Here is a 25,178-nt window from a genome sequence, read left to right on the forward strand (position 1 = left end):
TCATTCTCACTGGTGCCATGCTAGCGTATAACGTTAGCGCAGGCGGGGATACCATTCCATTACCACCCATTAACAAAAAAAAACTACTGCCCCATTGAAATGGTACTTAATTTTAATTATGTTCAAATGAAATGTATGGTTTATTTTATCTAAAAAATACTTAAAAAAATAATGTTTCATTACATCCTTTCGTTCAATACACCTGTGTTATGCCCTATAAGATAAAATAGTATCAAAACTATCTGTGACAGAAACGCACACTTTTTTTTATAAGTTCTGAATAGGTTATTATGTCCATTTATAGATATTTTTATTTTTTTCTGTTTTAAATTACTACCTAACAACTTAGACATTTTAAATTACCTAGCTCCCTACTTTGATACCTAACATAGATTAAGAACAATTGTGACTTACATTAGACATTGACAAATAATATCTAATGTCACAGTAAGACAAATGTCATAAGTCATGGACTGAAGTCTACACCTGAAGCAAAATTTTGATCTTCTAGCAAACTTCCTTCATTTGAAGGTCCAATTAAAAGATTCATTTTCATTCCAGTTCAAGTCCTTGATTTTAGTATTAAATCGGCTTACATTTACAATTGACGTGAAAAATCCCTAATATTTTAACAAAATGCTTATGTCACGCCCTGTTTTTTCACGACTCTTTCAACAAACAGGTAATTAGTCGTGTATTATGCAACAGAATCGATATTGATTTTTACGCAGCGTACATTTTTATTTTAATTATTTTTTTTTTTCACTTCTTATATATTAAATACTAAATAATACGTATCTAAATGTAGTTAAAGTATTAAATTTCTAGTATGTTTCCTCTGTTATATAACAACAAAATATAACCTCAAATTATGCGAGAAAATTATTAAAGATAAATCAGTATTTTTTAATAAATATACAATTATTAACATATACCAATTGTTTTAAATTTCTTTAGACCTTGAAACATTACAGTCATAAAGATTTAGAAAAATCCATGTTAGTAAATCAGCAGTTCAGAAGCAAAAGGTGTTGCTTCTAATTAAAGTCTAGCTTTACGAAAACTAAATCCAATTATCAGCTTCATAAGTGTCTTTGTATGAACAGCACTTTTGGTTTTATCTTTGTTGTTAATTAATAAAATTGTTGATGTGTGCACAGTCCGTCGGTACCACCACGGCGACTACAAGACGCCGTCCATGGACGAGCTGCCGGTGCCGCGCGGCTCGTGGCAGGCGCAGTACGACGCCAACCAGCGCCGCTACAATGCAACACTTCTTTTTGGGGTTGCCTTCGCTGCAGGAACGATCATACTGGTGCGCCTTATGCTTATCTAGAAATATTTGCTGTAGTAATAATTATAAAATATTCTATCAGGGTACAAGATATAAGTATATTTTACAATTATTGTTCTTGTAGAAAGATTGTGTATAACATGTTTAGCCATATCTCCCATATACAAACACACAGATATACATTTATTGTGTATAAAAAAAAAACTGGCAGGAGTAAAACATGTGCCCTGAAATATTTGTAAATTTTTTGAAAATATAAATTTAAATTACTTGTCATATTACTCCGTACAGCCATTGTGAACAAACAATGAGCTTGATAAACAGTGATAGTGATTGGTAGTGTTAGTTACTGGTTATTAGCAATCAGGATGCTTTAAAGCCTCTTAATGACTTAACACCTGAAACTTATGATTTCACATAAGTTAGCTTGACAGCATAAAAACACTCCAGTAACATGCCAGTAGAGTGCATATGGCATTCTATTATAATAATTCCTGTGGTCTGTAAACACCTGACATTCTCTAGAACCTCTAGGAACATGAACTATTCATTTAACTGTAATTTTTTTTTTCTTTTTCAGGCTAAAACTTCCGGTTTAGTTTACCTGAACTACTCTCCCCCCAAATCTTTGGACTAAATAGCTGGCACTGTGATTACTATTGTACACATAGTTCAGTCATTGTGCAGTGAGTAGAGCCGCGACGCCGCGCGGTGTGAACAGGCACCTTCGTAACTAACTTGCTGCACCGCTGTGACAAAGACTGAACTATGCACATCAAATAAATAATTTGTATTTAGTAAATAAATCATTATAATTACGTTATTTTTTCTTTTATTAATTCTCCCTATAGTGACAATAGTACATTACTGCAGCAGCCAGCAACTAAGGCATTGATGGACGAACATGCAAATGTGGGCCGAGCCACACACATATGTGAGTCCATGAATGCCTAGTTGTGGCTAAGACTTGTATAGTACTTTTCTCAAACAATGCGCGGAAATCCAAAAAGGACAATTTTACTTTTTAAGTTCAATAACGAATAACGAACAATAATAATTTTTCACGCACCATAATGTTCCTTTGTTTTTTTTTTTTCAATAAACAGCTTTATATTTGCAAGCCAGTTCGAAATTGAAATAAAACATTTTATTAGTTACCTCCTTGGTAGCCATGTTTCGAAGTAAAAGGTCATTCCATTTTTAAATTACAGGACAGATATGAGTTTACATAGTAATTTATCTGGCCGCAAAACACAACAGATATGAATTTTCATACAACTTTTGCCGGCCACTGCCCGCATGTATCTGGCCAGTACGGCAATTTTGATTTATCTTTTCCAAGCATGTTTGAGAAAAATAAGTATGCACTGTGTCATCATTTATCTTGGATTTCAAGTAATTTTTAGAGTAATAAAGCACAAGATAGCAGTGTAGTGGACTAGTTGAAATAAACTCCTATATTTAACCATCATGGTCTAATAATATCCTCGTCTTCAGATTGAGATTTGTTGAAATAAATGGAGAAACAGTTTTGTTATTTTCTTTTGCCTTTTTAACTTCTGATTTTTTCTAAAATACTGATCTTCCATTTAATGATATAAAATGATACACAGATATGTTCATATTGTTCTATATTACAAAATTTACATAAAGACGATATAAAAATATAACTTATAACATAAATAATAGTTATTATACATTAAACAGGGCAACAATACTTTTAACTGTAAACAATCTTAATAGTCCGTAATAGGTAGTAACGATAGTAACCGAGAAACACTCAGTTGTACTGCGGTCTTTTACATTATTGGGTACGTAAATTACCGATGAAATTGGTTGAAGATGCGTTGTGAACCGGTAGAGGGCGCATCGTGTGGCGGCGCGGGGCCTCTAGTGCTCGCGCGCGATGTCGGAGAAGGCGTCGAGGATGTCCTGCGTGGACAGCGGCAGCGCCAGCCCCGCGCCCGGGTAGCACGCCGCGATTCGCGCCTGCGCACACACCATACACTCGCGCCCATTACCACCACCACCACGCACTACTGCCGCGACTCTAATATTCGTCACATCGACCATACACTACACGAACACTGAGATTTCATTCTCAAGAGTCAGAATGGCGGCGCACAACTGACCACTGCCAGTGGCGGGGCCTAAATTGTTTCTAATGTATTTAATGATCTTACATGTTGTATTAGACCCTCCCATGATACTAAAATACGATTTAAAAAACTTAAAGCGTAAAATTTTAAAAGTAAATCTACGGCATCCATGTCATGTACGTGTTGCGCCAACTCTGAAGCACCCATGTGTGTCTTAGTGCATACTTTGTTATCCACAGTGCTGTTCGTTCTTATATCGGCTACTATTTTCAATCAGGTGGGGGGAAAGGGATTGTTAGTAACTGTTCCTTTGCTAGCAATGCAAGATGCAGATCAGGTCGTCCTTTGCGTGGTTCATGAAAACCGTCGTGATTGATTTATTAATAAATTCGTTGTAGTGGGCTAACTGACTCGCTCGATCCTCACCTATCATCCCTCTCTGGTACCAAGCCTGTGTGTACAACGTTACGTACGTTATAACTTTCACCAGGCGGTCAGCTTGTTCACCTTGTGTCAGTTGGCTATGGTATGTGGTGTGTGGTGTGACCTGCAGCGCGAGGTGCTGCGCGAGGAACTCCTCCTGCATGGCGCGCCACACGACCTGCAGCAGCCCGCCCTCCTCGCTCAGGTGCTTCTCCACCGTGCGGTACAGCCGGTGCAGCGACTTGCGCACTGCGGCAACCACGCGGGCATCGTTACATACTCCGAATTAAAAATCACATTGCAAATCCAATTTAAAAAAATCGCTCAATTAACAGTGATTTTTTTTTTAGATGTGTCCGTGGACGAGCGAGACTAGGATTTACTAGTAAACAGCAGAGAGTTCCGTCTCATGCGTGCTGTTGCAATAACAGAACTATCGATAAATTACACTCGTCCAGGAGGGAAGTCCTATAAAAAGCTATATAAGCAAGCAGCGAACTGATGTAAAGAATTTTTGATTTGATTATATGGGCTGCACTTCATTTTAAATAAAACCCTGCGAAGCCAAACCAGTTCGCTAGTATTATTTATTTATAAAAATATATTTATGTTTCTCATCCATTATATCGAGTATTTTAGTCCTTCGAGCCAGGTTCAAACTGGTCTGTATTATAATCAATGGATCGATGGATACGGAGAAGAAGTAAATGTAATAATGTTATTTAAGTGAAAAGTTTGTTTAGTGTATGTGTAAATAAAATAAAAATGAATAAGTAATATAGAAAGCGGCGGTCACCCTCGTGCTCGGGGTACATGGCCAGCAAGCGGCGCAGCTCGTGCTTGCTGAAGGCGGCGCGGTAGCACACCTCGTCCTCGCGTACGCCCGCCGCCACCGCCTCCGACACGCCCTGCGCGCGGCCATCGTTGATCAAACATTCACTGAATACTAAGTACTTGTGTAAAGTATAATAAAACTTAACACGTAGCAGGTAATTAGGTTTTTTGTAGATGTCAATTAAAGTAAACAGGGAGGGAGTAAAACCTGTAGAAACCATAGTGAATAATTCTTGTTGAATTCGTCACGATGGGCTAATTGACCTGTAATTACTACCAATTAAAAAAAAAATACGAGAATAAACCATGTTACGAGAACTAGTACTTTAAAAGTTATTTATACAATAGTAGATCAATTTATCTACAATCTACTACTACTGTACTACTGGCAATCGTGAATAGACTATTACTATATATATTATCGTAATAGTAAGGAGAGCGCGGGAGAGCGGAGGGCGAGGGTGGCGGCGGGGAGGGTGTGGTGTTGGCGAGGGCGGCGCACCTCGAAGAACTGCGTGAGCTTCTCGAGCGGGCGGCCGAAGTACTGCGTGACGTAGGCGCGCAGCGCGTCGGCGTAGCGCGCGCGGCAGTCGCGGCGCAGCGCGTCCAGCGCCGGCACGCGCAGCGCCGCCAGCAGCGCCTGCAGCCGGTGGAAGTTCTCCAGCTGCAGCACGGCGCGCGGCGTGCGCGGGTGCGACGCCAGCTGGATGGCCTGCGCCATGCCGCCGCCCAGCGCCGCGTACCAGCGGTCCAGGTCGGCGCGCCGCCCGCCCGCCGCGAAGATCGCCTCGCACTCGCCGCTCAGCTGCTCGAACTCCTGCAGGAAGCTGAACAGCCCGCACTTGGGCCGCCGCGCCGCCTGCGCACGCACACGCACTCTCGCACACTGTACGCCACTCTTACAGGAACTCGAACGGATGCACACTCTATATACACTTTCTATGCTATGCTCACACTATCCCCGGCTGGACAGAACATTAGGGAAGTACAGAAACGTGTTTGACCTTATGTCACACATATTTTATAGTAATACCGTACCTCACTCGTCTCCAAACTTTCATCTTACAGTACAAACACGCACACATTCTCGCATACTACTAGCAAATACGCAAACGTATGTTGCACTTAATTCAGTATATACTGAAAGCATATATATTCAGTATATCTGGAAGCTGGAGCGCTTGGATGTCAGCTCAGTTCTCCTGAGTTGGTTTGAAGGCGGGCTACGAGAGCGGTCAACGACTCCGAGTTCACAGGCGGTATCGAAGTTTTCAGTCTAAGATGAGACTTTGTCTTCCCTTGTGTGCTTTCCCAGTCGTATAACGGATGTATTCCGAGAAGTTAAACAGGGGATTGATCCTCCCACACCGGATCGTCTAACACGAGCCGGCCGCGCGGCGATTGCATACCTGCTTGACGGCGTCGGGCAGCGCGGCGAGGCGCTCGGCCACGCAGCGGTCGGCGCCGCGCTTGGCCGCCACCGCCGCGCCCGCCAGCGCCGCGCGGGCCCACCGCGCCTCGCCGCCGCCACCAGCACCAGCGCCAGCACCAGCACCAGCACCGCCAGCACCAGCACCAGCCGCGGCCGCCTCGCCCAGCACGCGCCGCCCCACGCACGCCAGTGCGCGCATCGCCCCGCTGCAACAGAACGCGCTGCAAGTCTAACCGATTGTTCGATATGAAAGCTTTTTTAATAAATATTTAATGGCATGGTAACCTCGCCTGCGCTGTCAGCACACGCTCATACTGGCGGGCTATCAGTGAGAATGGAAGCAGGTCAGTTGGCCCATCGCAAATACATAAATAAAACACAAAAAGAATTAACCAGGACGGTTTTCAAGGGAAACCGCGTGGAAGTTGTCCAGACAGAATATATTAGTCCCCTCTAGAAACTATCGTGATTGGAGGGAAAGGGATTGTTAATAATGGGGTTTTATTAGCGTAGACAACCTCGATGGTAAAAATATTCTTTTTTATTTTTGACATTCTATCGTAGTGCGCTCGTCCACTAGTAACATTTGAGGACCGATGTTTTTTTATATATTATTTTATTAAGCTTTCTCCAACAAATTTAACAGCCTCACTGGTAACAATACCCTATCAGGTGGAACTCCACGCGGAAACCATCGTGGTTAGTTACTGTTGTATTCATCACAGTAACCAACTGACCTGTTTCGTCACCACTTGTCACCCCTTACTATTGCCCTGCCAACATATACAGTATATATAGCGCAGGCGGGGCTATAATTTCATTCGTAGTGAAAACGATGCTGTGGAGCCCGCCCGTGGTGTGGTGGTGTGGTGGCGCGGCCGCGTACTCACTAGGGGTCGTGGCGCTCGACGTGGCCGACGAGCGCGACCAGGTCGTGCTCGAGCGCGGGGAACAGCTCGGCCAGCAGGCGGCGCGAGTCGGCGCCGGGCCGCCGCTCGCCGCCGTCGCTGCGTTCGCTGCGCTCGCCGTCGCTACCGTCGGCCTGCAACACGCGGCGGCGTCAGATCCTGCCGGCGGCAAACCATCCCAACCCGCCCCACCCCGCCTGACTACCTTCACGTCTACGTCCAGGTGGAAGAACTGCGCGCAGAAGTCCTGCTCAGCGTTGCAGATGGTCTCGACGGTGGTCAGCACCTGGAATGATAGGGACGAGTGAGTACACAAGACGGGGGTGCGGCATCGACAATCATTCCGAGGTGCAGCTGTTTGTATCCCTATTAAAATTTGTATATTCTGAGAACCGACTCGACCTGAACAAGATAATATTTTAGGATTACAACAGGAACGATTTAAAATGTAGTTCTCAATGATTCGTAACTTTAAAATTTTATTAATGTCATTTTTTTTTATCCATTCACTGTTTGCGCGCAGAATAGTTGATCTTTGAATGTTGCCAGTCGCACGCATACTAATGGTAACAGAATTAAACAAAATCATTCTAATCAAGTAACTAGTAATAAAATTTTTCGAGAAAACATATAAATATAAAAAAATTAAATTCGGGCGCGTGTAGTGCTGCGGGGGGCGGGGGGCGGGGGGCGGTACTCACGGCGTCCAGCAGCGGGTCGGCGCGCGTGTAGTGCTGCGGGGGGCGGGGGGGGCGGGGGGCGGTACTCACGGCGTCCAGCAGCGGGTCGGCGCGCGTGTAGTGCTGCGGGGGGCGGGGGGGCGGGGGGGCGGGGGGCGGTACTCACGGCGTCCAGCAGCGGGTCGGCGCGCGTGTAGTGCTGCGGGGGGCGGGGGGGCGGGGGGGGCGGGGGGCGGTACTCACGGCGTCCAGCAGCGGGTCGGCGCGCGGGGGGGGGGGGGGGGGGGGGGGGGGGGCGGGGGGCGGTACTCACGGCGTCCAGCAGCGGGTCGGCGCGCGTGTAGTGCTGCGGGGGGCGGGGGGCGGGGGGCGGGGGGCGGTACTGCGTGCGGGGGCGCGCGGGGGCGGGGGGCGGGGGGCGGGGGGGCGGTACTCACGGCGTCGGCGCGCGTGTAGTGCAGCGGGGCGGCGGGGGGCGGGGGGCGGGGGGCGCGCGGCGTCCAGCAGCGCGGCGCGCGGCGGCGCGGCGCGCGCGGCGCGCGCGCGTCGCGCGCACCTCGCGCTCGTACACGCGCGCCCACGTGCTCGTGTACACCTGGCGGCGCACACTCACTGTTAGCCTGATTCCCCACTATAGTGCCATTCTATTTGTTCTTACTCCGTTCTCGGTCTAGTAAATTATTATTTGTGAAACAGCATACGTCTTTACACTAAAATCTAGTACCGACTAACAATATTGAGAACAGATCGAGAGCCCCTCCCTACCGCGGAATCTTCGCCAGGAGCCCCAGATACACCCACACACCGCATACACCATCCCCACCGACAGGGGCGAAGACCACTCATCGCAACACACGTTCCGCGCGCGATCAGATTTGTACCCGAGCGCATCCCCCGGCCCCGACTCCCCACTCATCACGACGTACCGACCCTTCGCCGTCCCTAGACAGGGGTCGAAGTGCAGTGGCCTAAGCCGAGGTCCGAGACACTCTGGCACCCTTGAGCGCACGCTACAGTCCATAAGTAAGAGCTGACGCGTCTTCTCCTCTCGCGGGATTGGAGTTCCGTCTGCACTCGTCCCTGCACACGTGTATGGTGAAGTTGTAAAGGCCATCTGCGGCCAACAGGATATACAGTTAGAAAAAAAAAGAACAGATCGAGAGTGACACTGTGAATGCTGGTGTCCCGCAAGGCTGTATACTATCTCCGACTCTGTTTTTTCTGCATATCAATGATATGTTACAGATCGGTAATATTCATTGCTATGCAGACGACAGTACAGGAGATGCATTATATACCGGTCATGCAAAGCAGTTTGTCGTATCTCCTCACTCTCAGGGCACTTCCCTTGATAAAAAGTCGAGTCTAGAAATTCTGGGCGTTGATATATCTTGCGACGTCCAGTTTTGCGGTCATCTGGAGGAGAAAGCTAAGATAGCTTCCAAAAAGTTAGAAGTGCTCAATAGGGTGAGATGGTATTTCATGCCGGAACACCGCCTGAAATTATATAAAGCTCAAGTCAGGCCGCATATGGAATACTGTTCTCACTTATGGGCAGGAGCGCCACAGTACTAACTCCTTCCGTTAGACCGCATTCAAAGTCGGGCAGCTCGAATTATTGATAGTTAACGCCTTACTGTCCGACTTGACCCACTGAAACTGTGCAGAGATGTTGCATCTTTGTGCATCTTCTACCGAATTTATCATGGGGAGTGTTCTGAGGAATTGTTCGGATTGATACCTGCTGTTGATTTTCACCACCGTACAACCCGCCACAAACTAAAGTCTCATCCCAATCATCTGGACAAGTGACGGTCTTCCACCATGCGTTTTTCAAGGCACTTTCTTCTGGTGTTGTGGGTGATCATGGGCGGCGTTAGTTACTTACCATCAGGTGAGCCGTATGCTCGTTTGCTCCGTGTTGTAAAAAAAAAAATAAAAAAATGAAAATCCGACGTTATATAACTGGAGTAAGCTAGATTCGCTTGCACAGAACAAGATCTCTTATATAATGTCTCATAATACACCGGGAATTTAAAGCTATGTATATTTTATATTTATTTATTTAAATGTATAGTAAGTTTTAAAAAACAGTTTACAAAATCCTGATTCCCAAAATAATTCTCTCCTTATACACAAAAACTTAAACCTGTTTTACCTTTTGAAATGTTTTGTTACTTCTTTTTAAATATAATAATAAATTAAGAATTTGAAGCAAAGACGTAACATGTCACACTTGATATAAAATAGGAAGCAGAAACTGGAATTGGGAATAAAACAAATTCCGTGGCGCAGTGGCCAGCGCATACTTTTTCGAGAGCGTCGAAGGCTTTCTCGTCCATGTCCTTGAGCCAGCGCATGAACGGCGCGTACGGTAGTAGCTCGGCGTGATGGCGCTGCGCCGCGCCGCCCGCCGTCGCCTCGTTGCCCAAGTGGATCAGCATGTTGTTCACGTGTCGCGCCAGCGCCGCCGCCAGCTGTCACGAACGCAAGTAACAACATACAAGTATGATGATTCGTGCGACCGGGAAATCGTCAGAAGCAGGAGACGCAAACGTTGTGAGTCACCTGGTCACGGGCGCGCGCCAGCCGCCGCAGCCGTTCGCGCACGGCGCCGAGGCGGCGCCGCGCCGCCGGCTGGTCGGGCTCGGCGCGCAGCGTGGCTCGCAGCGCCTCAGCCGTGGCCAGCGCGCGCTCGCGGCCCGCGGGCGTGGCCAGCGCCGCGTCGGACGGCGGCTCGAGCGAGCGCAGCGCCGGCGGCTCGAGCCAGGCGAACGTGGCGGCCAGCTCGGCCAGCAGCGCGCGCGCGGCGTCGTCGGCGCGCGCGGCGGCCGAGCGCGCCGGGCCGGCGGCGGCGCCGCGCGCCTGCGCCAGCGCGTCCAGGCGCGCGTGGCGGCCGCCCAGCGCCGCGCCGGCCGCCAGCCCGGCCGCCAGCCGCGCCGCCAGCCGCTCGCCCGCGCCGCCCTCGGTGGCGGCGGCCAGCATGCCGCCCACGTTGAGCGCGTCCAGCCGCGCGGCGCGCTCGCCGAGCCGCCGCACGCGCTGCTCGGCGTCCGCGTCCTCGGCGTCGCCGTCCTCGAGCAGCGCGCCCAGCGCCGCGTCCGTCGGCGCCGCGCCGATCTCACTGTCGTCGCTCATCGCGACCTGCGAGTACGCCGCCACGATTTCATCATACCGTTAGTAATGAGGTGGTCAGTCCCCATTGCTAGCAACATACTCTGTCAAGTAGACCTCCATGCTATCTACTCTGATATCATCACAGTTATCATAGTGTCGTTTCACTGGTGCTTTTGTAATAATACATGATAATAAATGAAAATAAAATCAGATCCCCTAGAAACCATAGTAATTAGTTCTTGATGAATTTGTCACAATCGACCACTCCATGCACTGTGACAAATTGATGAAAAATGTGCAAATGGAAACAGGTTTATACTGTCATCTCCAACTGGTCCTGTGTTAGTATAAATCAACAGCACATTTCTGTGCTTCCCTTCCAGGTTACAGAACTATTACTATCCATTAAAAATAGATATAAACAGATTTAATTTTGAACTCACTCACTGTATAGTATCTCAAAACATCAAAAAAAACACAACTTATTTACAAAGTCATTTATTTAATGAAACAATTTTTTCTGATTTTATTTTTACATTACATATCACTTGGCATGTTAGAAATAAAAAAGAAATTTCTATCCATATATACTGTTCAAAATTATTAAATAAATTTCAGAGTTAATTTCAAATGCTATTTAATTGACAACACTTGTTTTCTTACTGTTAAAAATATTATTTCATTGACATTGCCACTCACATCTATACAAGTTTGGTCTTTGCTTTCCATTTCCCGGTACACAATTATTTCTTCTTGCTTCATGATTATTCAGTTTGACCGCCTCAAATATATATCGGCCGTAGGTATCGTACTGACAGGTAGTCCTGTAAACAAAACGAAAAAAGCTAATAATCACAGCACAGTTTTGTTACAGGATCAATCAGCGACTCAATCGGATAGCTGTCTATGTTTATTTTTTGTGAATTATCAAATAATTGTAGAATTTTAATTGTTTCGTATGTTAATCAATTAAAATTTTACTAAGTACACAAAAAAGACATAATCAACCTGTAATTAAATTTTAGGACCTTAAAGTAGCTACTATTCTTTATATACGCACGATTCATAGAATATGCGAACAGTATAAAGAAAAAAAAACAATATACAATACCTAAAAACAATTTTCAACTTTAAGAAACAATTCTGTGATATTATTTACTTGAAATTGACAAGAACGTCTACATCATAGTATACATTTCTACAAATGTCAAATGTCAACTTAAGTACAACATTTTTTTGTAATGTATTAACGGTGAATTCTGACGCTTGATACTTTCAACTCCGACGAATATCTAAGGTATGGATGAAATAATTTCCTCCTCATTTATGACAAACTAATTGTAACTTATGACTAGGTTGTATAGGCAATGCTCTTGCCTGTTTTTGTCTTTGGTTTTTGGACGCATTTTAAAAGAACAACGACGACTACATCAATATAACTAGGTTGCTTTGCCGATATAAAAAAAAAGTATCAAGTTAACACGGTAACACCAGATTTCTTAAGGTGACAGAGCAAGTAAAAAACCTAGGTATAGGATTTCAGAATGTTATTTCTTGTTATTAAGCCTAGTAGTTAAGAAAGTTAATTTTGAATATGGTCACACTGAATATAACCTTAAATTTTTACTGTCATTTATTCATTGTTTCATCACTTTGTCCTTTATTTTTATTTCCTTTTCAAATACGTACTTAATTGAAATTAAATATAATTAACAAATTTTTTATTGTTAAAATAGGTATTTTATTTCATTCAATTATTACTGATTTTGCTCTCACTCAAAATGTCAAAAAGCGGACCTAATAAAAGCGGTAGTAAAGGGAAATCAAATGAAGAAATTTTTGCCGGACTACAAAACTTGCGTACAGAACAGAGGCAATTAGCAAACAAAATATCTGAACTTGAAATGGATCTTAATGAACACAAGTGAGTTCTCCGATTTGTTCTGAATGGGTTAACAGGTGTGCCCGTGCCGAGGCTTGTTATTATATCAATTTGTACATTATTAACAAGTTTAAAAGGATACTCAATCCTTTATTGTTCCTTTACATACCCCTATATAGTTACACCCGTTAGCTTGTTGATAATTTACTTTTTTTTTATATTTATGATTGATGATTAACAATGTGTACGTTGACAGGACAGTGATCGACACTTTACGTGAAGTGGAAGGGGCGCGCAAATGTTTCCGTATGGTCGGTGGCGTTCTCGTGGAGCGCACAGTAGCAGATGTCCTGCCTGAACTAGAGAGCAACCGTGAGCGACTCCCTAAAGCACTACAAGCATTACATGAACAACTGGCGCGAAAAGGACAAGAAATTAATGAATACATAGAAAGCCATGATATCCATATACACCGTGGAGAGCGGCCTCCCCCCACGGCCGATACCGCACCCGACCAGCCCTCCAAATCCAATGTCCTTGTCGCCAGTGGTTGACATCTGCACATGTGTTAATTTGTATAAATAAAGCTTTATACTTAGGTTTAATAAATATTACAATTATGCTTTATTATGTATTGTTGCTATAATAATTGTAATGAATAAAATTGGCCTATTTCAATAGAATCTAATAAAAACTTAAATGATTAATGGAACGACTATAAGGGGGACTGGTGAATGTAGTACAAATCAAGAGTCAATGGATACTAATTTCAGATCTTTTCATTTAGAAAGTGTATGATAATTGCTACAACATTTATTAGTTATTATTATTGAATGACAAGCTTCTTCAGGCAAAAATATCTTAATGCTGCAACCTTTTGCATGCATGATCTTTTTTGCTTACCTTTTTTTTTATAGTTTGCAACAAATTTCTATCAGTGATAGGAATTTTAAGATGTTATTTGTAGCTATATTTGGGTTACTCTTTCATTAAATTCTATTGAAACAGACTATAACTGTTTAATTTTTGTGTGATGCTGATATTTATTAACTACATTTGTATGGAGCAAAATTGCAAACAATAATATTGCTATTAAGTTTTATATGAACTTCTTTGTGGCATTAAATTCCTAACAAATTATTAATGAATAAATAATATAATCAAACAAGTTATTTACATTTTGTGTTCAGTAAGAAAAATCTTTAAAAGTAGATACTTATTAACATCTATCCTTAAAAGTAATAACTTTTATTCATCTTTATGTATTTTTGAATAGTCATTGTTTATTTGAATGCAGTCCCGTGTGTCCTGACATAGAATGGGCACCTCTTTCCCATAGACGTCCCGTAGGCGACTAGGGGAGCTTATAATCAGGGGACGGGCAACAGTGTCTCTCTTAAAATGTCTCTAAAAGCCTAACTGCGGTTGCCAACTTACCTGCCAAGCGTAGCAACTACTGGCAATGTTCCCTTATGAAGAAGGCTTATGTTCAGCAATGGACAGATAACGGCTCAAATGATAAAAGATTTTTTTTATCTTTATGTAATTAGGGACTTTTGTCTTTTTAGGCACGTCAGTCCCATCGTACCTTAATCAATTTTAGGACATCATTGGATATATTTTAACAAAATATAATTAAATTCAAAAGACACCACCGATAAAAGATTTGAATGCAATTTCTGCTGAGAATAGGCAAGAAGCTCAGCTGTTGCTTTTTAAATGTTATAAAAAAAAGAATCAAATCTGTTACAATGATTCGAGTACACCAGTCTCCAATATCAGAACCAGTTCACTAGTATGATGGATTATCACAGTAATAGAATTAACAGTGTTGAATATGAAACCACTGAATCACATGAATTTTCTTGAATATAAGGTGTTCCAAGTATTGTGTTATTTCAGATTGTTAATGATTATTGACTTTAAATTTGTTTTTTAATTGAGAATACTCTTACCTTGGTATAATTCTTTTTGAGGATAAAAATAGAATGGTAACCTCACCCCACCTTTGCTATCTGTATACGATGGAGGGGCACCAGTTAGATGAAAGGTGAGATTGAAAGCAACCACGCATTTACCGAGAATTATCCACAACGTGTAATAGACGGAACCATATGGAGATCGACCTGATAGAGTGCGTTACCAGCAATGTGGCACTGTTTGAACCCCTTTACTAACAATACCTTTCCTCCTTATAACTTTGGTTCATATTAAAGGTGACGGAGTCTAACAAAACTAGACAGTATCGGGTTTTAACTACCTCAATAACTTACTAGGCAGATATTTGGCTATTTTAAAGGTTTCATAGGAAAAAATGCAAAAGGAATCCTTATAGTGCGATTTTGTCTGTCCGTTTGTAAACGCTGTATCTCGACAATTATACACATTAAACAATCAAATAAAATGTCCCCTTTGTAAAAATATTTATTCAATAACATAGCACCAAAAATATAGTTACCAAATTATTAACACAGTATAAATCGGCCAACTTTCTTATTCATTTATTTAATAGAAACAGTCTTACCAATATTCATAAACAGATACCACTTTCTAAATCAACACGATCGAGAAAAGCAATGATCAAAGTAAGTAAAAGCTTTTTACCGAGTGCTTGGACATTCGAAGATTTTCAGATCAGTAAAAAGCATCTACCTACTATTAAAACCCTTTCACAAAAAGGAGTGCAGATAATTTTTTTTTTACTTTTTAAAGGTCCAGTTTACAAAATGTTAATTTCAACAATACCCAAGTACGTAGGTATATAATCATTATAAAACTATACTGTTGTAACTATACTTAATTATGTTGTCTCGTTCCATCAGCCGTAACTCGTGAAGTATACGAATGCTGCTGTTCATGTCTATAGGCGACGGTAACCACTGAGGCACCATCCAGTGAATTATCAGTTTGTTTGCTATTTCCAGTGTATAAAAATTTTTAATGAAATGCGGTTGCATTATATAAAATACTATGGTATTTATTCATAATTAAACAATATTATAAATGGTACACCACACAGTACGTACCATTCTCTTTTCAAAATTTTATTACCGGCGCTCGTGTCTCATTAATTACGGCGTAAAACGCCGCAAAGTGTACGTACGCCAAGTGTAAAGCGTGACAGATGCTGAAGGACAAACAATAAGTACCTATCTTTGGAACAAATACGTAGAAGTCAATCATTTATTTATAAGTACGTTATTAAAGGGGCGGAGGGGGGGGGGGGCTAGTCCCTTAAGAAAGAGTAGATTACTCCTAGACAAGTCTTTGCCCACGAAATGCTTCGTTCTTGATTCTGGGATGTACCCCTGATACACGCATAGGTAATACACACACAACTGTGTTACAACCTCGTGCATAAATATTCATAGGCTCCTGTCACTTTCATGTTTTTAGTTATTCAAACACAATGTAGTATTGTTGCGAATAAATGAAAAAAAAATCTACCTAAAAATAGATGGCTGTATACGTGAAATTGTTACCGTGCATGTTAAGCAGTATTAAAATCGTGTTCAAGTATATTTAATGTATTAATGTTTCTTTAATTTAACGTAGTAGCAACGTCCTGTTCGTGTTATCAGAAGCATTAGCGCTTCCCGCACACAACGCTATACTATCCGGACACATTTGATCCGTTGAAAACATTTCGTGTGCCTACCTATATATTTATAGGTTTAATTCTCAGATGTTGTAAATAATAAATAAATTCTAAACTATTTCTGAAACAAAGAAAACATATCAAAATAATGGAAACCGATTTAAATGTTACCTCTACAACTTGATACTAATGCATTCCTACATTTGTGCATGTATATTACCTACAATTAGTCGGTTAACGTATATCAACCCGGAACCCTGAAACTGTGATAGAAGCGAGACTACTTTCCCCAGTTCCTCAGAACAAGATCAAAGTAATTATATTCGTCGTACAGAATACAAACGCTGCCGTGACACGCCTGAACGAGCCTCGTTACATGTTGAACAGTACGAGACAGCGCCGCTCGTCAACAGCACAGCTCATTAACCAGTTAGCAAACACATGCGCCGCTGCACAGTGCACCGAACACTTGCGCAATATTACTTATAAATAAAGATATTATGTAATAATATCACTTCATAGACAATTATTCTCTTTTTTATAAAGAGATGGTATAAAAATATATATTGTATCTTATCGAGACAGGGAATGTATCTAGAACACCTAGGAGTTGCTACCGAACTCGTCACGGGATTATCTCTGACGATCCAAATGTGAATACTAATGGTTGCTTAACAACCAATTCAACGTGGAATCCCTTCCGTAATCTAATCGAAAATATCAAATTTATTTTGTACGATGCGAGTTCTCTAGGTGTACAGGTCGCCGGCTGTACCTGGACTTTTTTTTAACATACAAACACGTATTACATCACATTTAAGAAAATATTAAATCACAAAACCATTGCTTATTAACGAAAACTACGGGGTCGCGTCGACTCGACGCGATTATTTTTTCGCCCGGTGCGCCGTCCCCGTCAGAAGTGCGTCAAGTTCGTGGGAACGTATGTCTCGCCGGCGTCGAGCTGTCCGCGGCGCCGCGCCGCCTCGCGCAGCCGCGCGCTCACCGCCTCCCGCGGCTCGGCGCGGCCGCGCCGTCCGCGCCGGCCGGCGGCTCGGCCCAGTCGCCGCTCGCGCCGCCCGTCTTGCGCACGACGCGCAGGTCGGTGAGGCGCATGCCGCGGTCCACCGCCTTGCACATGTCGTAGAGCGTGAGCGCCGCCACCGCGCAGCCCACCAGCGCCTCCATCTCGGCGCCGGTGCGCGCCGTCACGCGCACGTCGCAGCGCACCACCAGCGCGCCGCCGCCGCCGCCGCCGCCGCCGCCGCCGCGCGGCAGCGACACGCGCACGCGCACCGCGTCCAGCGGCAGCGGGTGGCACAGCGGGATCAGCTCGGCCGTGCGCTTCGCGGCCAGCACGCCGGCCAGCTCGGCGGCCGCCAGCGCGTCGCCCTTGGGCAGGCGCGCGTCGCGTAGGAGCCGCAGCAGGCGGCCGCCCACCACCAGCCGGCACTCGGCCGCGGCGGCGCGCGCCGTCACCGGCTTGCCGCCCACGTCCACCATGTGCGCGCGGCCGTCCGCGTCCAGGTGCGTGAAGGCGCCGCCGCCGCCGTCGGCCGCGCGCGTGCAGTAGCCGCGCGCTGCGAACGTCCCCACAGAGCCGCGACGGCGGGCGAGGAGGGCGGCCGCGGCCGCTAGCCGCCTATGAGAATCATCGGGCGGTTGTCCATGCGCGCGAGATTGTCCATACCTAGAGAAACAACGGGCAGCGTGACAGCGGCGGCGCACGCGGCGCACGCGGCGCACGCGGCGCACGCGGCGGGCCGGCGACGCGGCGGCGCGGTACGTACCGGCGTGGCGCGGCCGCTTGCGCTGCAGCGCGGCGCGCACGAGGCGGCGCAGCGCGGCGTCGTCGGCCGGCGCGCCCGCCTCGCCGCGCAGCGCCGCGCGCAGCGACACCTCCGCCGCGCCGAACAGGCACACCTGCGCACGCGCACCACACCCACCGCGACGTTAACACAAGAACCACACCGAGTACCAGTCGGAATCACGCCGCGAGGTTTCAATACACATTAAAATAAAAATAAAACTACACAATTGTCCAGGACGTTCGAGTGCCACGTAAAACAATTTTTGACCATCCCTCCCTCCGTGTAACATGCCGTAACAATTCTCATCTGTACTTCCGTACTTTACAAATCGACTTTACAGTAAATATTCACAACACTAACAAATACTGACAACGAAAACTAAATATAAATGACGTACAATACAATCGAAGGATTCCCCGTAAAACATAAACAAAAAGGGTTGCCAACTTGGGCGATTTTAATTCCCTAGCTTTTTATTAAATGAATCGACAATGTTACGTAACGCGTTGTTTGAACCCTCCTCTCGCCCCTGTAACGGATCGTAACATTTTATAAGACTCCACGCGATCCTGAGAAAAAGGGTCTTAACAGATGGACAACACAGTGATGTTATAAAAGTTCGATTTTCCTTTTGAGATACGAAACTTAAAAATAGCAGAAGCCGATCGATGGTCTTACTCATCGATTTTGACAAAAAAAGTCGACTACTCGAGGTACCTTGAGGTTGCCGTCGGCGGTGATGCGAAGGCGATTGCATGAGCTGCAGAAGTTCTGCGTCATGGACGAGATAAAACCCACCGAGCCTGCGTAGCCCGGCACGCGCCACACCTGCCAGCACAGGGGCATTACACCTTAATCCTCAGGAATGGCAACGCATGTAAAGTAAAGCATGTACGATACAGTATATTCTGTTGTGTCCATTATAATATTCATGACTAAAGACGACGATTACCATTTACCATCAGGTGAGCCGTTAGCTTCTGTTCCATCTTAAGATGTATAAAAAAGAACTTGGTCCACCCACACCTTAACAAGCTGGACTACTAGTTGCTGTACCACCTAAATAATCATTTTAGATAAAAAAAATCTAAATTCGTGTTGTGTGCGCGTGCGAGTGTGTGTACGTGCGTGCGTGTGCGTGTGTGCATGCGTGTCGGTGTGCGTGTGCGTGCGCGTACGGTGGCGGTGTCGTGGAGGCGCGGCGGCTGCGGCTGCAGCGCGGCGTGGCGCGCGCGCACCGCCTGCAGCGCCTCCCGCTGCGGCACCATCCGCGAGTCGTCCCAGCCGTTGCCCGAGAACGGCATGAACTCGATGAACCTGCCGGCGCACATACCACATACCACGTCACTCCCTGACTCAATTTAGTACTCCACCGCCATACCGTGACATTTGAATTGTATAATAGCCTACGACCTAGCCGACACCGCACACGTACGTACATTCCAGAATCAAACATACAATTCGGCCGGATCAGCGGCGCATTTAGATGATTGAACAGATGTATTTGTCTCTACTAACGACATCCGACTCAACTATACATTTATCAATATTTAAGTAGGTATTCTTTTTTCTAAGTATATGTCGAAAGTATTATTATTCAAAATATCAGCAAACAATAGTCAGATACAACTGTAGAAAATAAACGGATACAATTATCGTGCATTGCATTGAAAGGTGACCTCGCAGCTCGCGTACCTACTGATTTAATAAGTAGCCGCCCGAACATTCGTTGATGTTATTAGTTACGGCTCAAGAAAATTGGATGCATTACTCGTATCATCAAACTGGACAGATTAATAATTTTCCACGGGGACACTTCCTGATGTTTTAGGCACATAATTTGAGGGACTTTTAAATTTTTACGTTACGAATACGAAATACAATAACAATATTCGTCACGCTAGTTCGCAGTGTGCTTGAGTACTGTCCATCAGTGTGGTCGCCAATTTATTCTGTACATGAGGACAGAATTGAGTCGATCCAAAAAAATTTTTTACGTCATATCACAAAAAAATATGCCAACAAACGTGTATTGACATGCTATGAGAATAGACTCAAACATTTTAACATGAAGAATTTGGTTGCGCGTCGTAAAATTATTGATCTGACATATTTATATAAAATTGTAAATAATGAATTGGAGGGTAATTTATTGGAGTACATAAACCTGAGAGCCACTGAACACTCTTCTCGTACAACTAAACTCTTTTCTATACCACTGTTCGCAAACAATAATGTGTCATATAATAATCCAATATACAGAATGTGCAAATTGTACAATGACATTGATTGTAAATCGGATATTGACATATTCTATCAGAAATGTTCATTGTATCGAAGCACTTTACATACATTGATAACCTAATAGTTTATAAGCATAGTTTGGTAGTTTTGTTTTTGATTCTTGTTTTGTATCTAGTTTTTATCATTAATTCTTTTTGTAGTAAAAATCAACGTATTCTGTTTCATCTCTGTGAATGTTGAGTACAACTATAATTGGACTGCAAACTTATAATGCTATTGTTGTATTCTATTGGTAAAACTTTTGTTTGTAATCTGTTGATATACCACAGAAATAAAAATAAAAATAAAATAAAATATGATATGAGAAGAAGACTGTCCCTCAGGCTGGTACGGCTTGGATGGCGATCGTGCAAGATGGAAGCCTTCGTCACAGACTATGATTGTTGACTAATTGATTGATCGGTTGCCAACCTGCCTGCCAAGCGTGGCAACTATTGGTAAAACCCCCCCTTATGGGGGGGGGAGGCCTGTGTTCAGCAGCAGGCAGTTAATGGCTGGTATGGTGATGATGATTGATACAGGAAGACGAGGTAGAAGAAAATATTAACTAGCTATATCCCGTATGCGTGCACCGGCCGCGTACACCAGTACATCAAGTATTCTACGTGCCAAGTCAGAGTACAGCCCGCCCGTGTATCAAATTACATTCAAATCCGTTCAGTAGTTTTTCGTAAAAGAGTACGACAAACATCCATCAATACATTCCTCCGTCGGTCGTCACAAACTTTCGCATTTATTATATTAATAGTATAATAATAATATAAACTAATATTAGTCGTGTGATGTGACCACATAAAGGTCCAGTCAAACACTATGTGATGTACTATGTCACACAGGTACTCGTATATAACAACGCTCACCTTACTTCTATTTCTCTGTCGCGTGTGTATTCAACAAAATCCAAAATTTCGTCATCGTTGAAACCTGAAACAAATAAATACAAATAATGGGGATTCTTCACTTTACAGTTCCCTGAACTAAGTATTACATTATGAATATTGTATCGTTTTGATTGTATCAGCCTGGCTCAGTAGCTAGCTGCCTGCCTCGACTAGTTTACGATACGGGGCGGTAATACATATTGTAAATAACAGAAAATCAAAACGGCTGGTCAACATTTCGTTTCCAGATTTGCAAAAATAGATAGATAGTAGATAAATTATTTATTTCTTTACACATACACTGCACAAACTTTTCACTTAAATAATTCATTAGATACAGTCTCTTTTTAAGAAAAAAATATAAATTATATATGTTAATATGACAAAACAACATAAAAATTAAGATTACACAGTTAAATAATTACAGATAAGTTTTCAACATGTTTTTTATTTAAAATAGTATGATTTACAAACAAATGGCTAGGTATTTGTGAATATTAAGTGACAACTGTATATAACAAAACCTACCCCTCATGAGCACAGTGTTAATTTTCACAGGTCGGTAGCCGAGTTGCAGTGCGAGGTCCACGCCAGCTAGCACGCGAGACAGACCCTGTCATACGAAAGGAGGATTATAAACCGATGGTAGGATACCCTGGTGGGGCGATTCCGATGGCGAGCTTCGATGTCTACTGACTACTGACTCGCAACAACGAATGATCTAACAATCGAGAACATAAAAGTAAAAACGACAATTTTATGTTCACAAGTAGTATAGTACTTTCAAATCTACATGTACCATGAGTCGTTGCAAATATAAATGATGTAAATAGATGTTACGCGCGTGTAGTACAGTGCCTGACCGGGCGGCGCGCCATGCGCTCGTAGCGGTCGGGCCGCAGCGAGTCGAGCGACACGTTGACGGCCGCCAGCCCCGCGCGCTGCAGCGCCGGCAGCCGCCGCGTCAGCACCAGCCCGTTCGTCGTCATCGACACGCTGCGGATGCCTTCTATCTCGTTCAGACCCCCTGCGAACACCGCAATCCCTCGCTTACGTGCACACCACTACCACTACGACTTTTCAATACTCCTCGGCGGCCTTTTAATTTGAATATTATAGGAATACTGATCTCTGGGTTTTCTCGATATCGCTTATGTAACGTACAACGTCCGGTGTCCAGACTTAATGGATCACTAAAAATCTTAGCATCGATAACCTCGGTGGGAGTCTCGCAGGAAGTGTCGGAGCGACCCGTCCGCCTTTGAATTCTGTACGCAACGACCTCACAGAGAGAGCAACGAGCCAAAAGGAGCGAGAGGTACTCACGGACGATGTCGGCGAGGTCGGCTCGCAGCGTGGGCTCGCCGCCGGTGAGGCGCACCTTGTCCACGCCCAGCGACGCGAACACGCGCGCCAGCCGCAGCACCTCGGCCGTGGACAGCAGCGCCGCCCGCGGCGACAGCGCCACGCCCTCCGCCGGCATGCAGTACTGGCCTGCGCACACGCCCGCGACTACTCACTCCGCCTGCGTCTCCCTCCCGCACACCGAGACGACACTTGCGGCTCCGGCACCCACATTATACATACAACTAATCGAGACTATAGGGGGGAAGGGAGTGTTAATAATGGAGTCTAGCAGCCCTATTACTAGCAATATGCCCTATCAGCTCGACCTGCACCTGGTTCCTTCTGGAAATCACCGTGGTTTATTCTAGTGGAATTCACCGAGATGGGCCAACCGACCTGTTGTTATCCTCACCTTTCAACCTTCACTGGTGCCCCAAAAGTGTATGCCGATAGCACCTTGTTCAGTTTTTCTGCTAGCGGAATGGGTAAACAGCCTATACAGCAAGCTTTTCATTAAACATATTGTTACTAATTCTTTTATGAACCAGGGGCCACCCACCAATAAACACCCCTAAGCAATAAAAAAAAATTGCCAACTATTTCAAATAAGCTTGTTTGCCCAATAGTAAAAATTTTTTTAAAGAAAACCAAATTTTATCATTTCCATTAAAAAAACTCTACATACCCCTAGTTCCGTGGGTAGGGGCTAAAAATTGGTAGTAATAAGGAAATTATTCCTTCTTGTTAAAAATATAAGTCTTCTTCGCCTGCATCCTTTTGTTTATACATAAATTTTACAGCAAATAATTTTTTTTTATACTACGAATGTGGCAAACAATCATACAGCCCGTCTGATGGTAAACAGTTACTGCAGCCTATGGACGCTTGCAACATTAGCCGTGTCACATGCGCATTGCCAACCTTAGTTTTCTAAAGATTCTAATCAAAAAAACATACATACATTATAAATTGCTAATATAATAATAGGTTTAACCAATTAATTACCACCACCACATTACAAAAGCACCACCTGAACTATCTTTGATAAATAACACACAGTACTGTGTGTGTGTGTGTGTGTGTGTGTGTGTATGGGTAGGTACTTACACCGTAAATTACATCGTTCTGTAAGTGATATACGCAGGTAGTTGTGGCGACGTCCTATCAGGTCCACTAGTGGCCTACTGCTCACATCAGTATTTTTGCCTGTCACCTGGGAAGCCACAGGTGCTGCATCCGTTGCAACCTAAAAATACCAAGCCACACATCTATCTACATTTTTACAGAAGCTCCTCTGCTGAGGGGGGGGGGGGGGGATTGTTAGTAATGGGGTCTAGCATTCCCATTATTAGCTTTACTTACTTGGAGCATAGATTAGCTATACGTAAATAAAAATCATGGATAGTAATTTTTACTAGCTGATCACCAAACATTGTTTTACCATATACATTATTTCCAGAAAATATTTTTTTAGTTCAATAAAAAATAGCTAACACTATAAGTGTGTGGGGATGTTATTACAATTAAAAGAGGAATGAAGCATTGTAGACAATTAAAATATACTTTATTTAAGGCCTGCGATCGACAAGTGCGGGTTCAGAGTTCTATAAAGAAAATTTGTAAAAATTTATGAGATTCGCTTGGCAGCAATGAGCCCACTTTGTGATAAACTTGGTGATTATTATATTTGATTGCTATCTTGCAAGCCTATTGCGAAATATAAAAATTGCAATTAAAAACAGGTGTTGATCGTAAAAATTTGAAGTTGTAAGTATGTATTTTTCAATGCAGAATCACAATAAAATAAAAATGAAAAAAATTGTCAAATAAATAAAAAAATTAATTTTTGGGGAGGGTCTCCCTTATCATTAAAGGGTATGAAAAATAGGTGTTAGTCGATTTTCAGACCTGCCAAATATGCACACAAAATTTCATAAAAATCGGTAAGCCGTTTCCGAGGAGTTTGGTAACAAACACCGCTACATGAGAATTTTATATATTACATTATAAGTAAATTATTATTAAATAATATTATTAGAAGTGTATACACACATGTCTAAACAATCTGCTCAGTGTCAGTATATCTTTAGTTGCATCACTCTCGATCCCGGCAACACGTGATAACCACTTAATATTTACAAAGTTTATTTTCATCATTAACTGATAAAGTTATCACTATTTACAAGAATTGTTTGAATGTTACGTCAACTCAATACAATTGCTTAACCACAATAATCCACATGAAACCGAGTGAAACGATATCAACTCGCGAAGAATGAATAGGAATGAAATATTGTAAATTGAAAACAAATGTCACATTATTTGCGCATCAGTTAACACAATAGCAGAAGATATTTACAGTGTGTAAACAAAAAGTCTTCAAAAAGATAATTTGTCTGGAATTTTATGATATTTACAGTGTGTAAACAAACCAAATGTTTTTTTTTTTTTTTTTGTACGTTTGTTCCGTTTGGAACAGGCTAAGGTCGGAGACCATGCTGCCTAGTCTTCAAAAAGATAATTTGTCTGGAATCAAACCGAATGTTGAAAATTGACATATTAAATTTT

At 43.6% G+C, this 25,178-nt stretch overlaps 4 protein-coding genes across 6 annotated transcripts; 2 read left to right on the top strand and 2 right to left on the bottom strand.

Annotated features, from left to right (window-relative positions):
- The first annotated feature begins 467 nt into the window (after positions 1-467).
- Positions 468-2,117, top strand: LOC113513467 (uncharacterized). The gene is made up of 3 exons (XM_026897461.3): positions 468-682; positions 1,161-1,315; positions 1,875-2,117. Exons 1-3 carry the CDS (start codon positions 637-639, stop codon positions 1,929-1,931), a joined length of 258 nt encoding a protein of 85 aa, XP_026753262.1. The 5' UTR covers positions 468-636; the 3' UTR covers positions 1,932-2,117.
- A 793-nt stretch (positions 2,118-2,910) lies between these two features.
- Positions 2,911-12,129, bottom strand: LOC113513468 (exocyst complex component 1). 3 transcript variants are annotated; one of them, XM_052894025.1, is made up of 11 exons: positions 11,899-12,129; positions 11,487-11,611; positions 10,239-10,814; positions 9,980-10,147; positions 7,196-7,276; positions 6,973-7,124; positions 6,060-6,288; positions 5,153-5,290; positions 4,613-4,724; positions 3,941-4,065; positions 2,911-3,283 (listed from the first exon to the last, which is right to left on the bottom strand). In XM_052894025.1, exons 2-11 carry the CDS (start codon positions 11,547-11,549, stop codon positions 3,185-3,187), a joined length of 1,743 nt encoding a protein of 580 aa, XP_052749985.1. In that variant the 5' UTR covers positions 11,550-11,611; positions 11,899-12,129; the 3' UTR covers positions 2,911-3,184. The 3 variants fall into 3 exon arrangements, with proteins under 3 accessions (XP_052749985.1, XP_052749984.1, XP_052749983.1); XM_052894024.1 differs by having other exon boundaries at positions 5,153-5,509; positions 11,816-12,129; XM_052894023.1 differs by having other exon boundaries at positions 5,153-5,509; positions 11,899-12,127.
- Positions 12,130-12,375: 246 nt separating this feature from the next.
- On the top strand, positions 12,376-13,771 carry LOC113510577 (prefoldin subunit 2). Its single transcript, XM_026894030.3, has 2 exons — positions 12,376-12,711; positions 12,926-13,771. The coding sequence occupies exons 1-2, from the start codon at positions 12,569-12,571 to the stop codon at positions 13,221-13,223; spliced, it is 441 nt and encodes a 146-aa protein (XP_026749831.1). The 5' UTR covers positions 12,376-12,568; the 3' UTR covers positions 13,224-13,771.
- A 1,304-nt stretch (positions 13,772-15,075) lies between these two features.
- LOC113509539 (uncharacterized) lies at positions 15,076-24,977 on the bottom strand. Its single transcript, XM_052894027.1, has 10 exons — positions 24,663-24,977; positions 23,718-23,856; positions 22,590-22,757; positions 22,127-22,290; positions 21,792-21,876; positions 21,243-21,306; positions 19,257-19,395; positions 18,796-18,906; positions 18,054-18,190; positions 15,076-17,957 (listed from the first exon to the last, which is right to left on the bottom strand). The coding sequence occupies exons 1-10, from the start codon at positions 24,765-24,767 to the stop codon at positions 17,270-17,272; spliced, it is 1,800 nt and encodes a 599-aa protein (XP_052749987.1). The 5' UTR covers positions 24,768-24,977; the 3' UTR covers positions 15,076-17,269.
- Positions 24,978-25,178: the final 201 nt, after the last annotated feature.

Source organism: Galleria mellonella, unplaced genomic scaffold, assembly GCF_026898425.1.
Source record: "Galleria mellonella isolate WM207_F2 unplaced genomic scaffold, CSIRO_AGI_GalMel_v1 utg1899, whole genome shotgun sequence".
In the NCBI taxonomy this organism is placed as follows: Eukaryota; Metazoa; Arthropoda; class Insecta; order Lepidoptera; family Pyralidae; genus Galleria; species Galleria mellonella.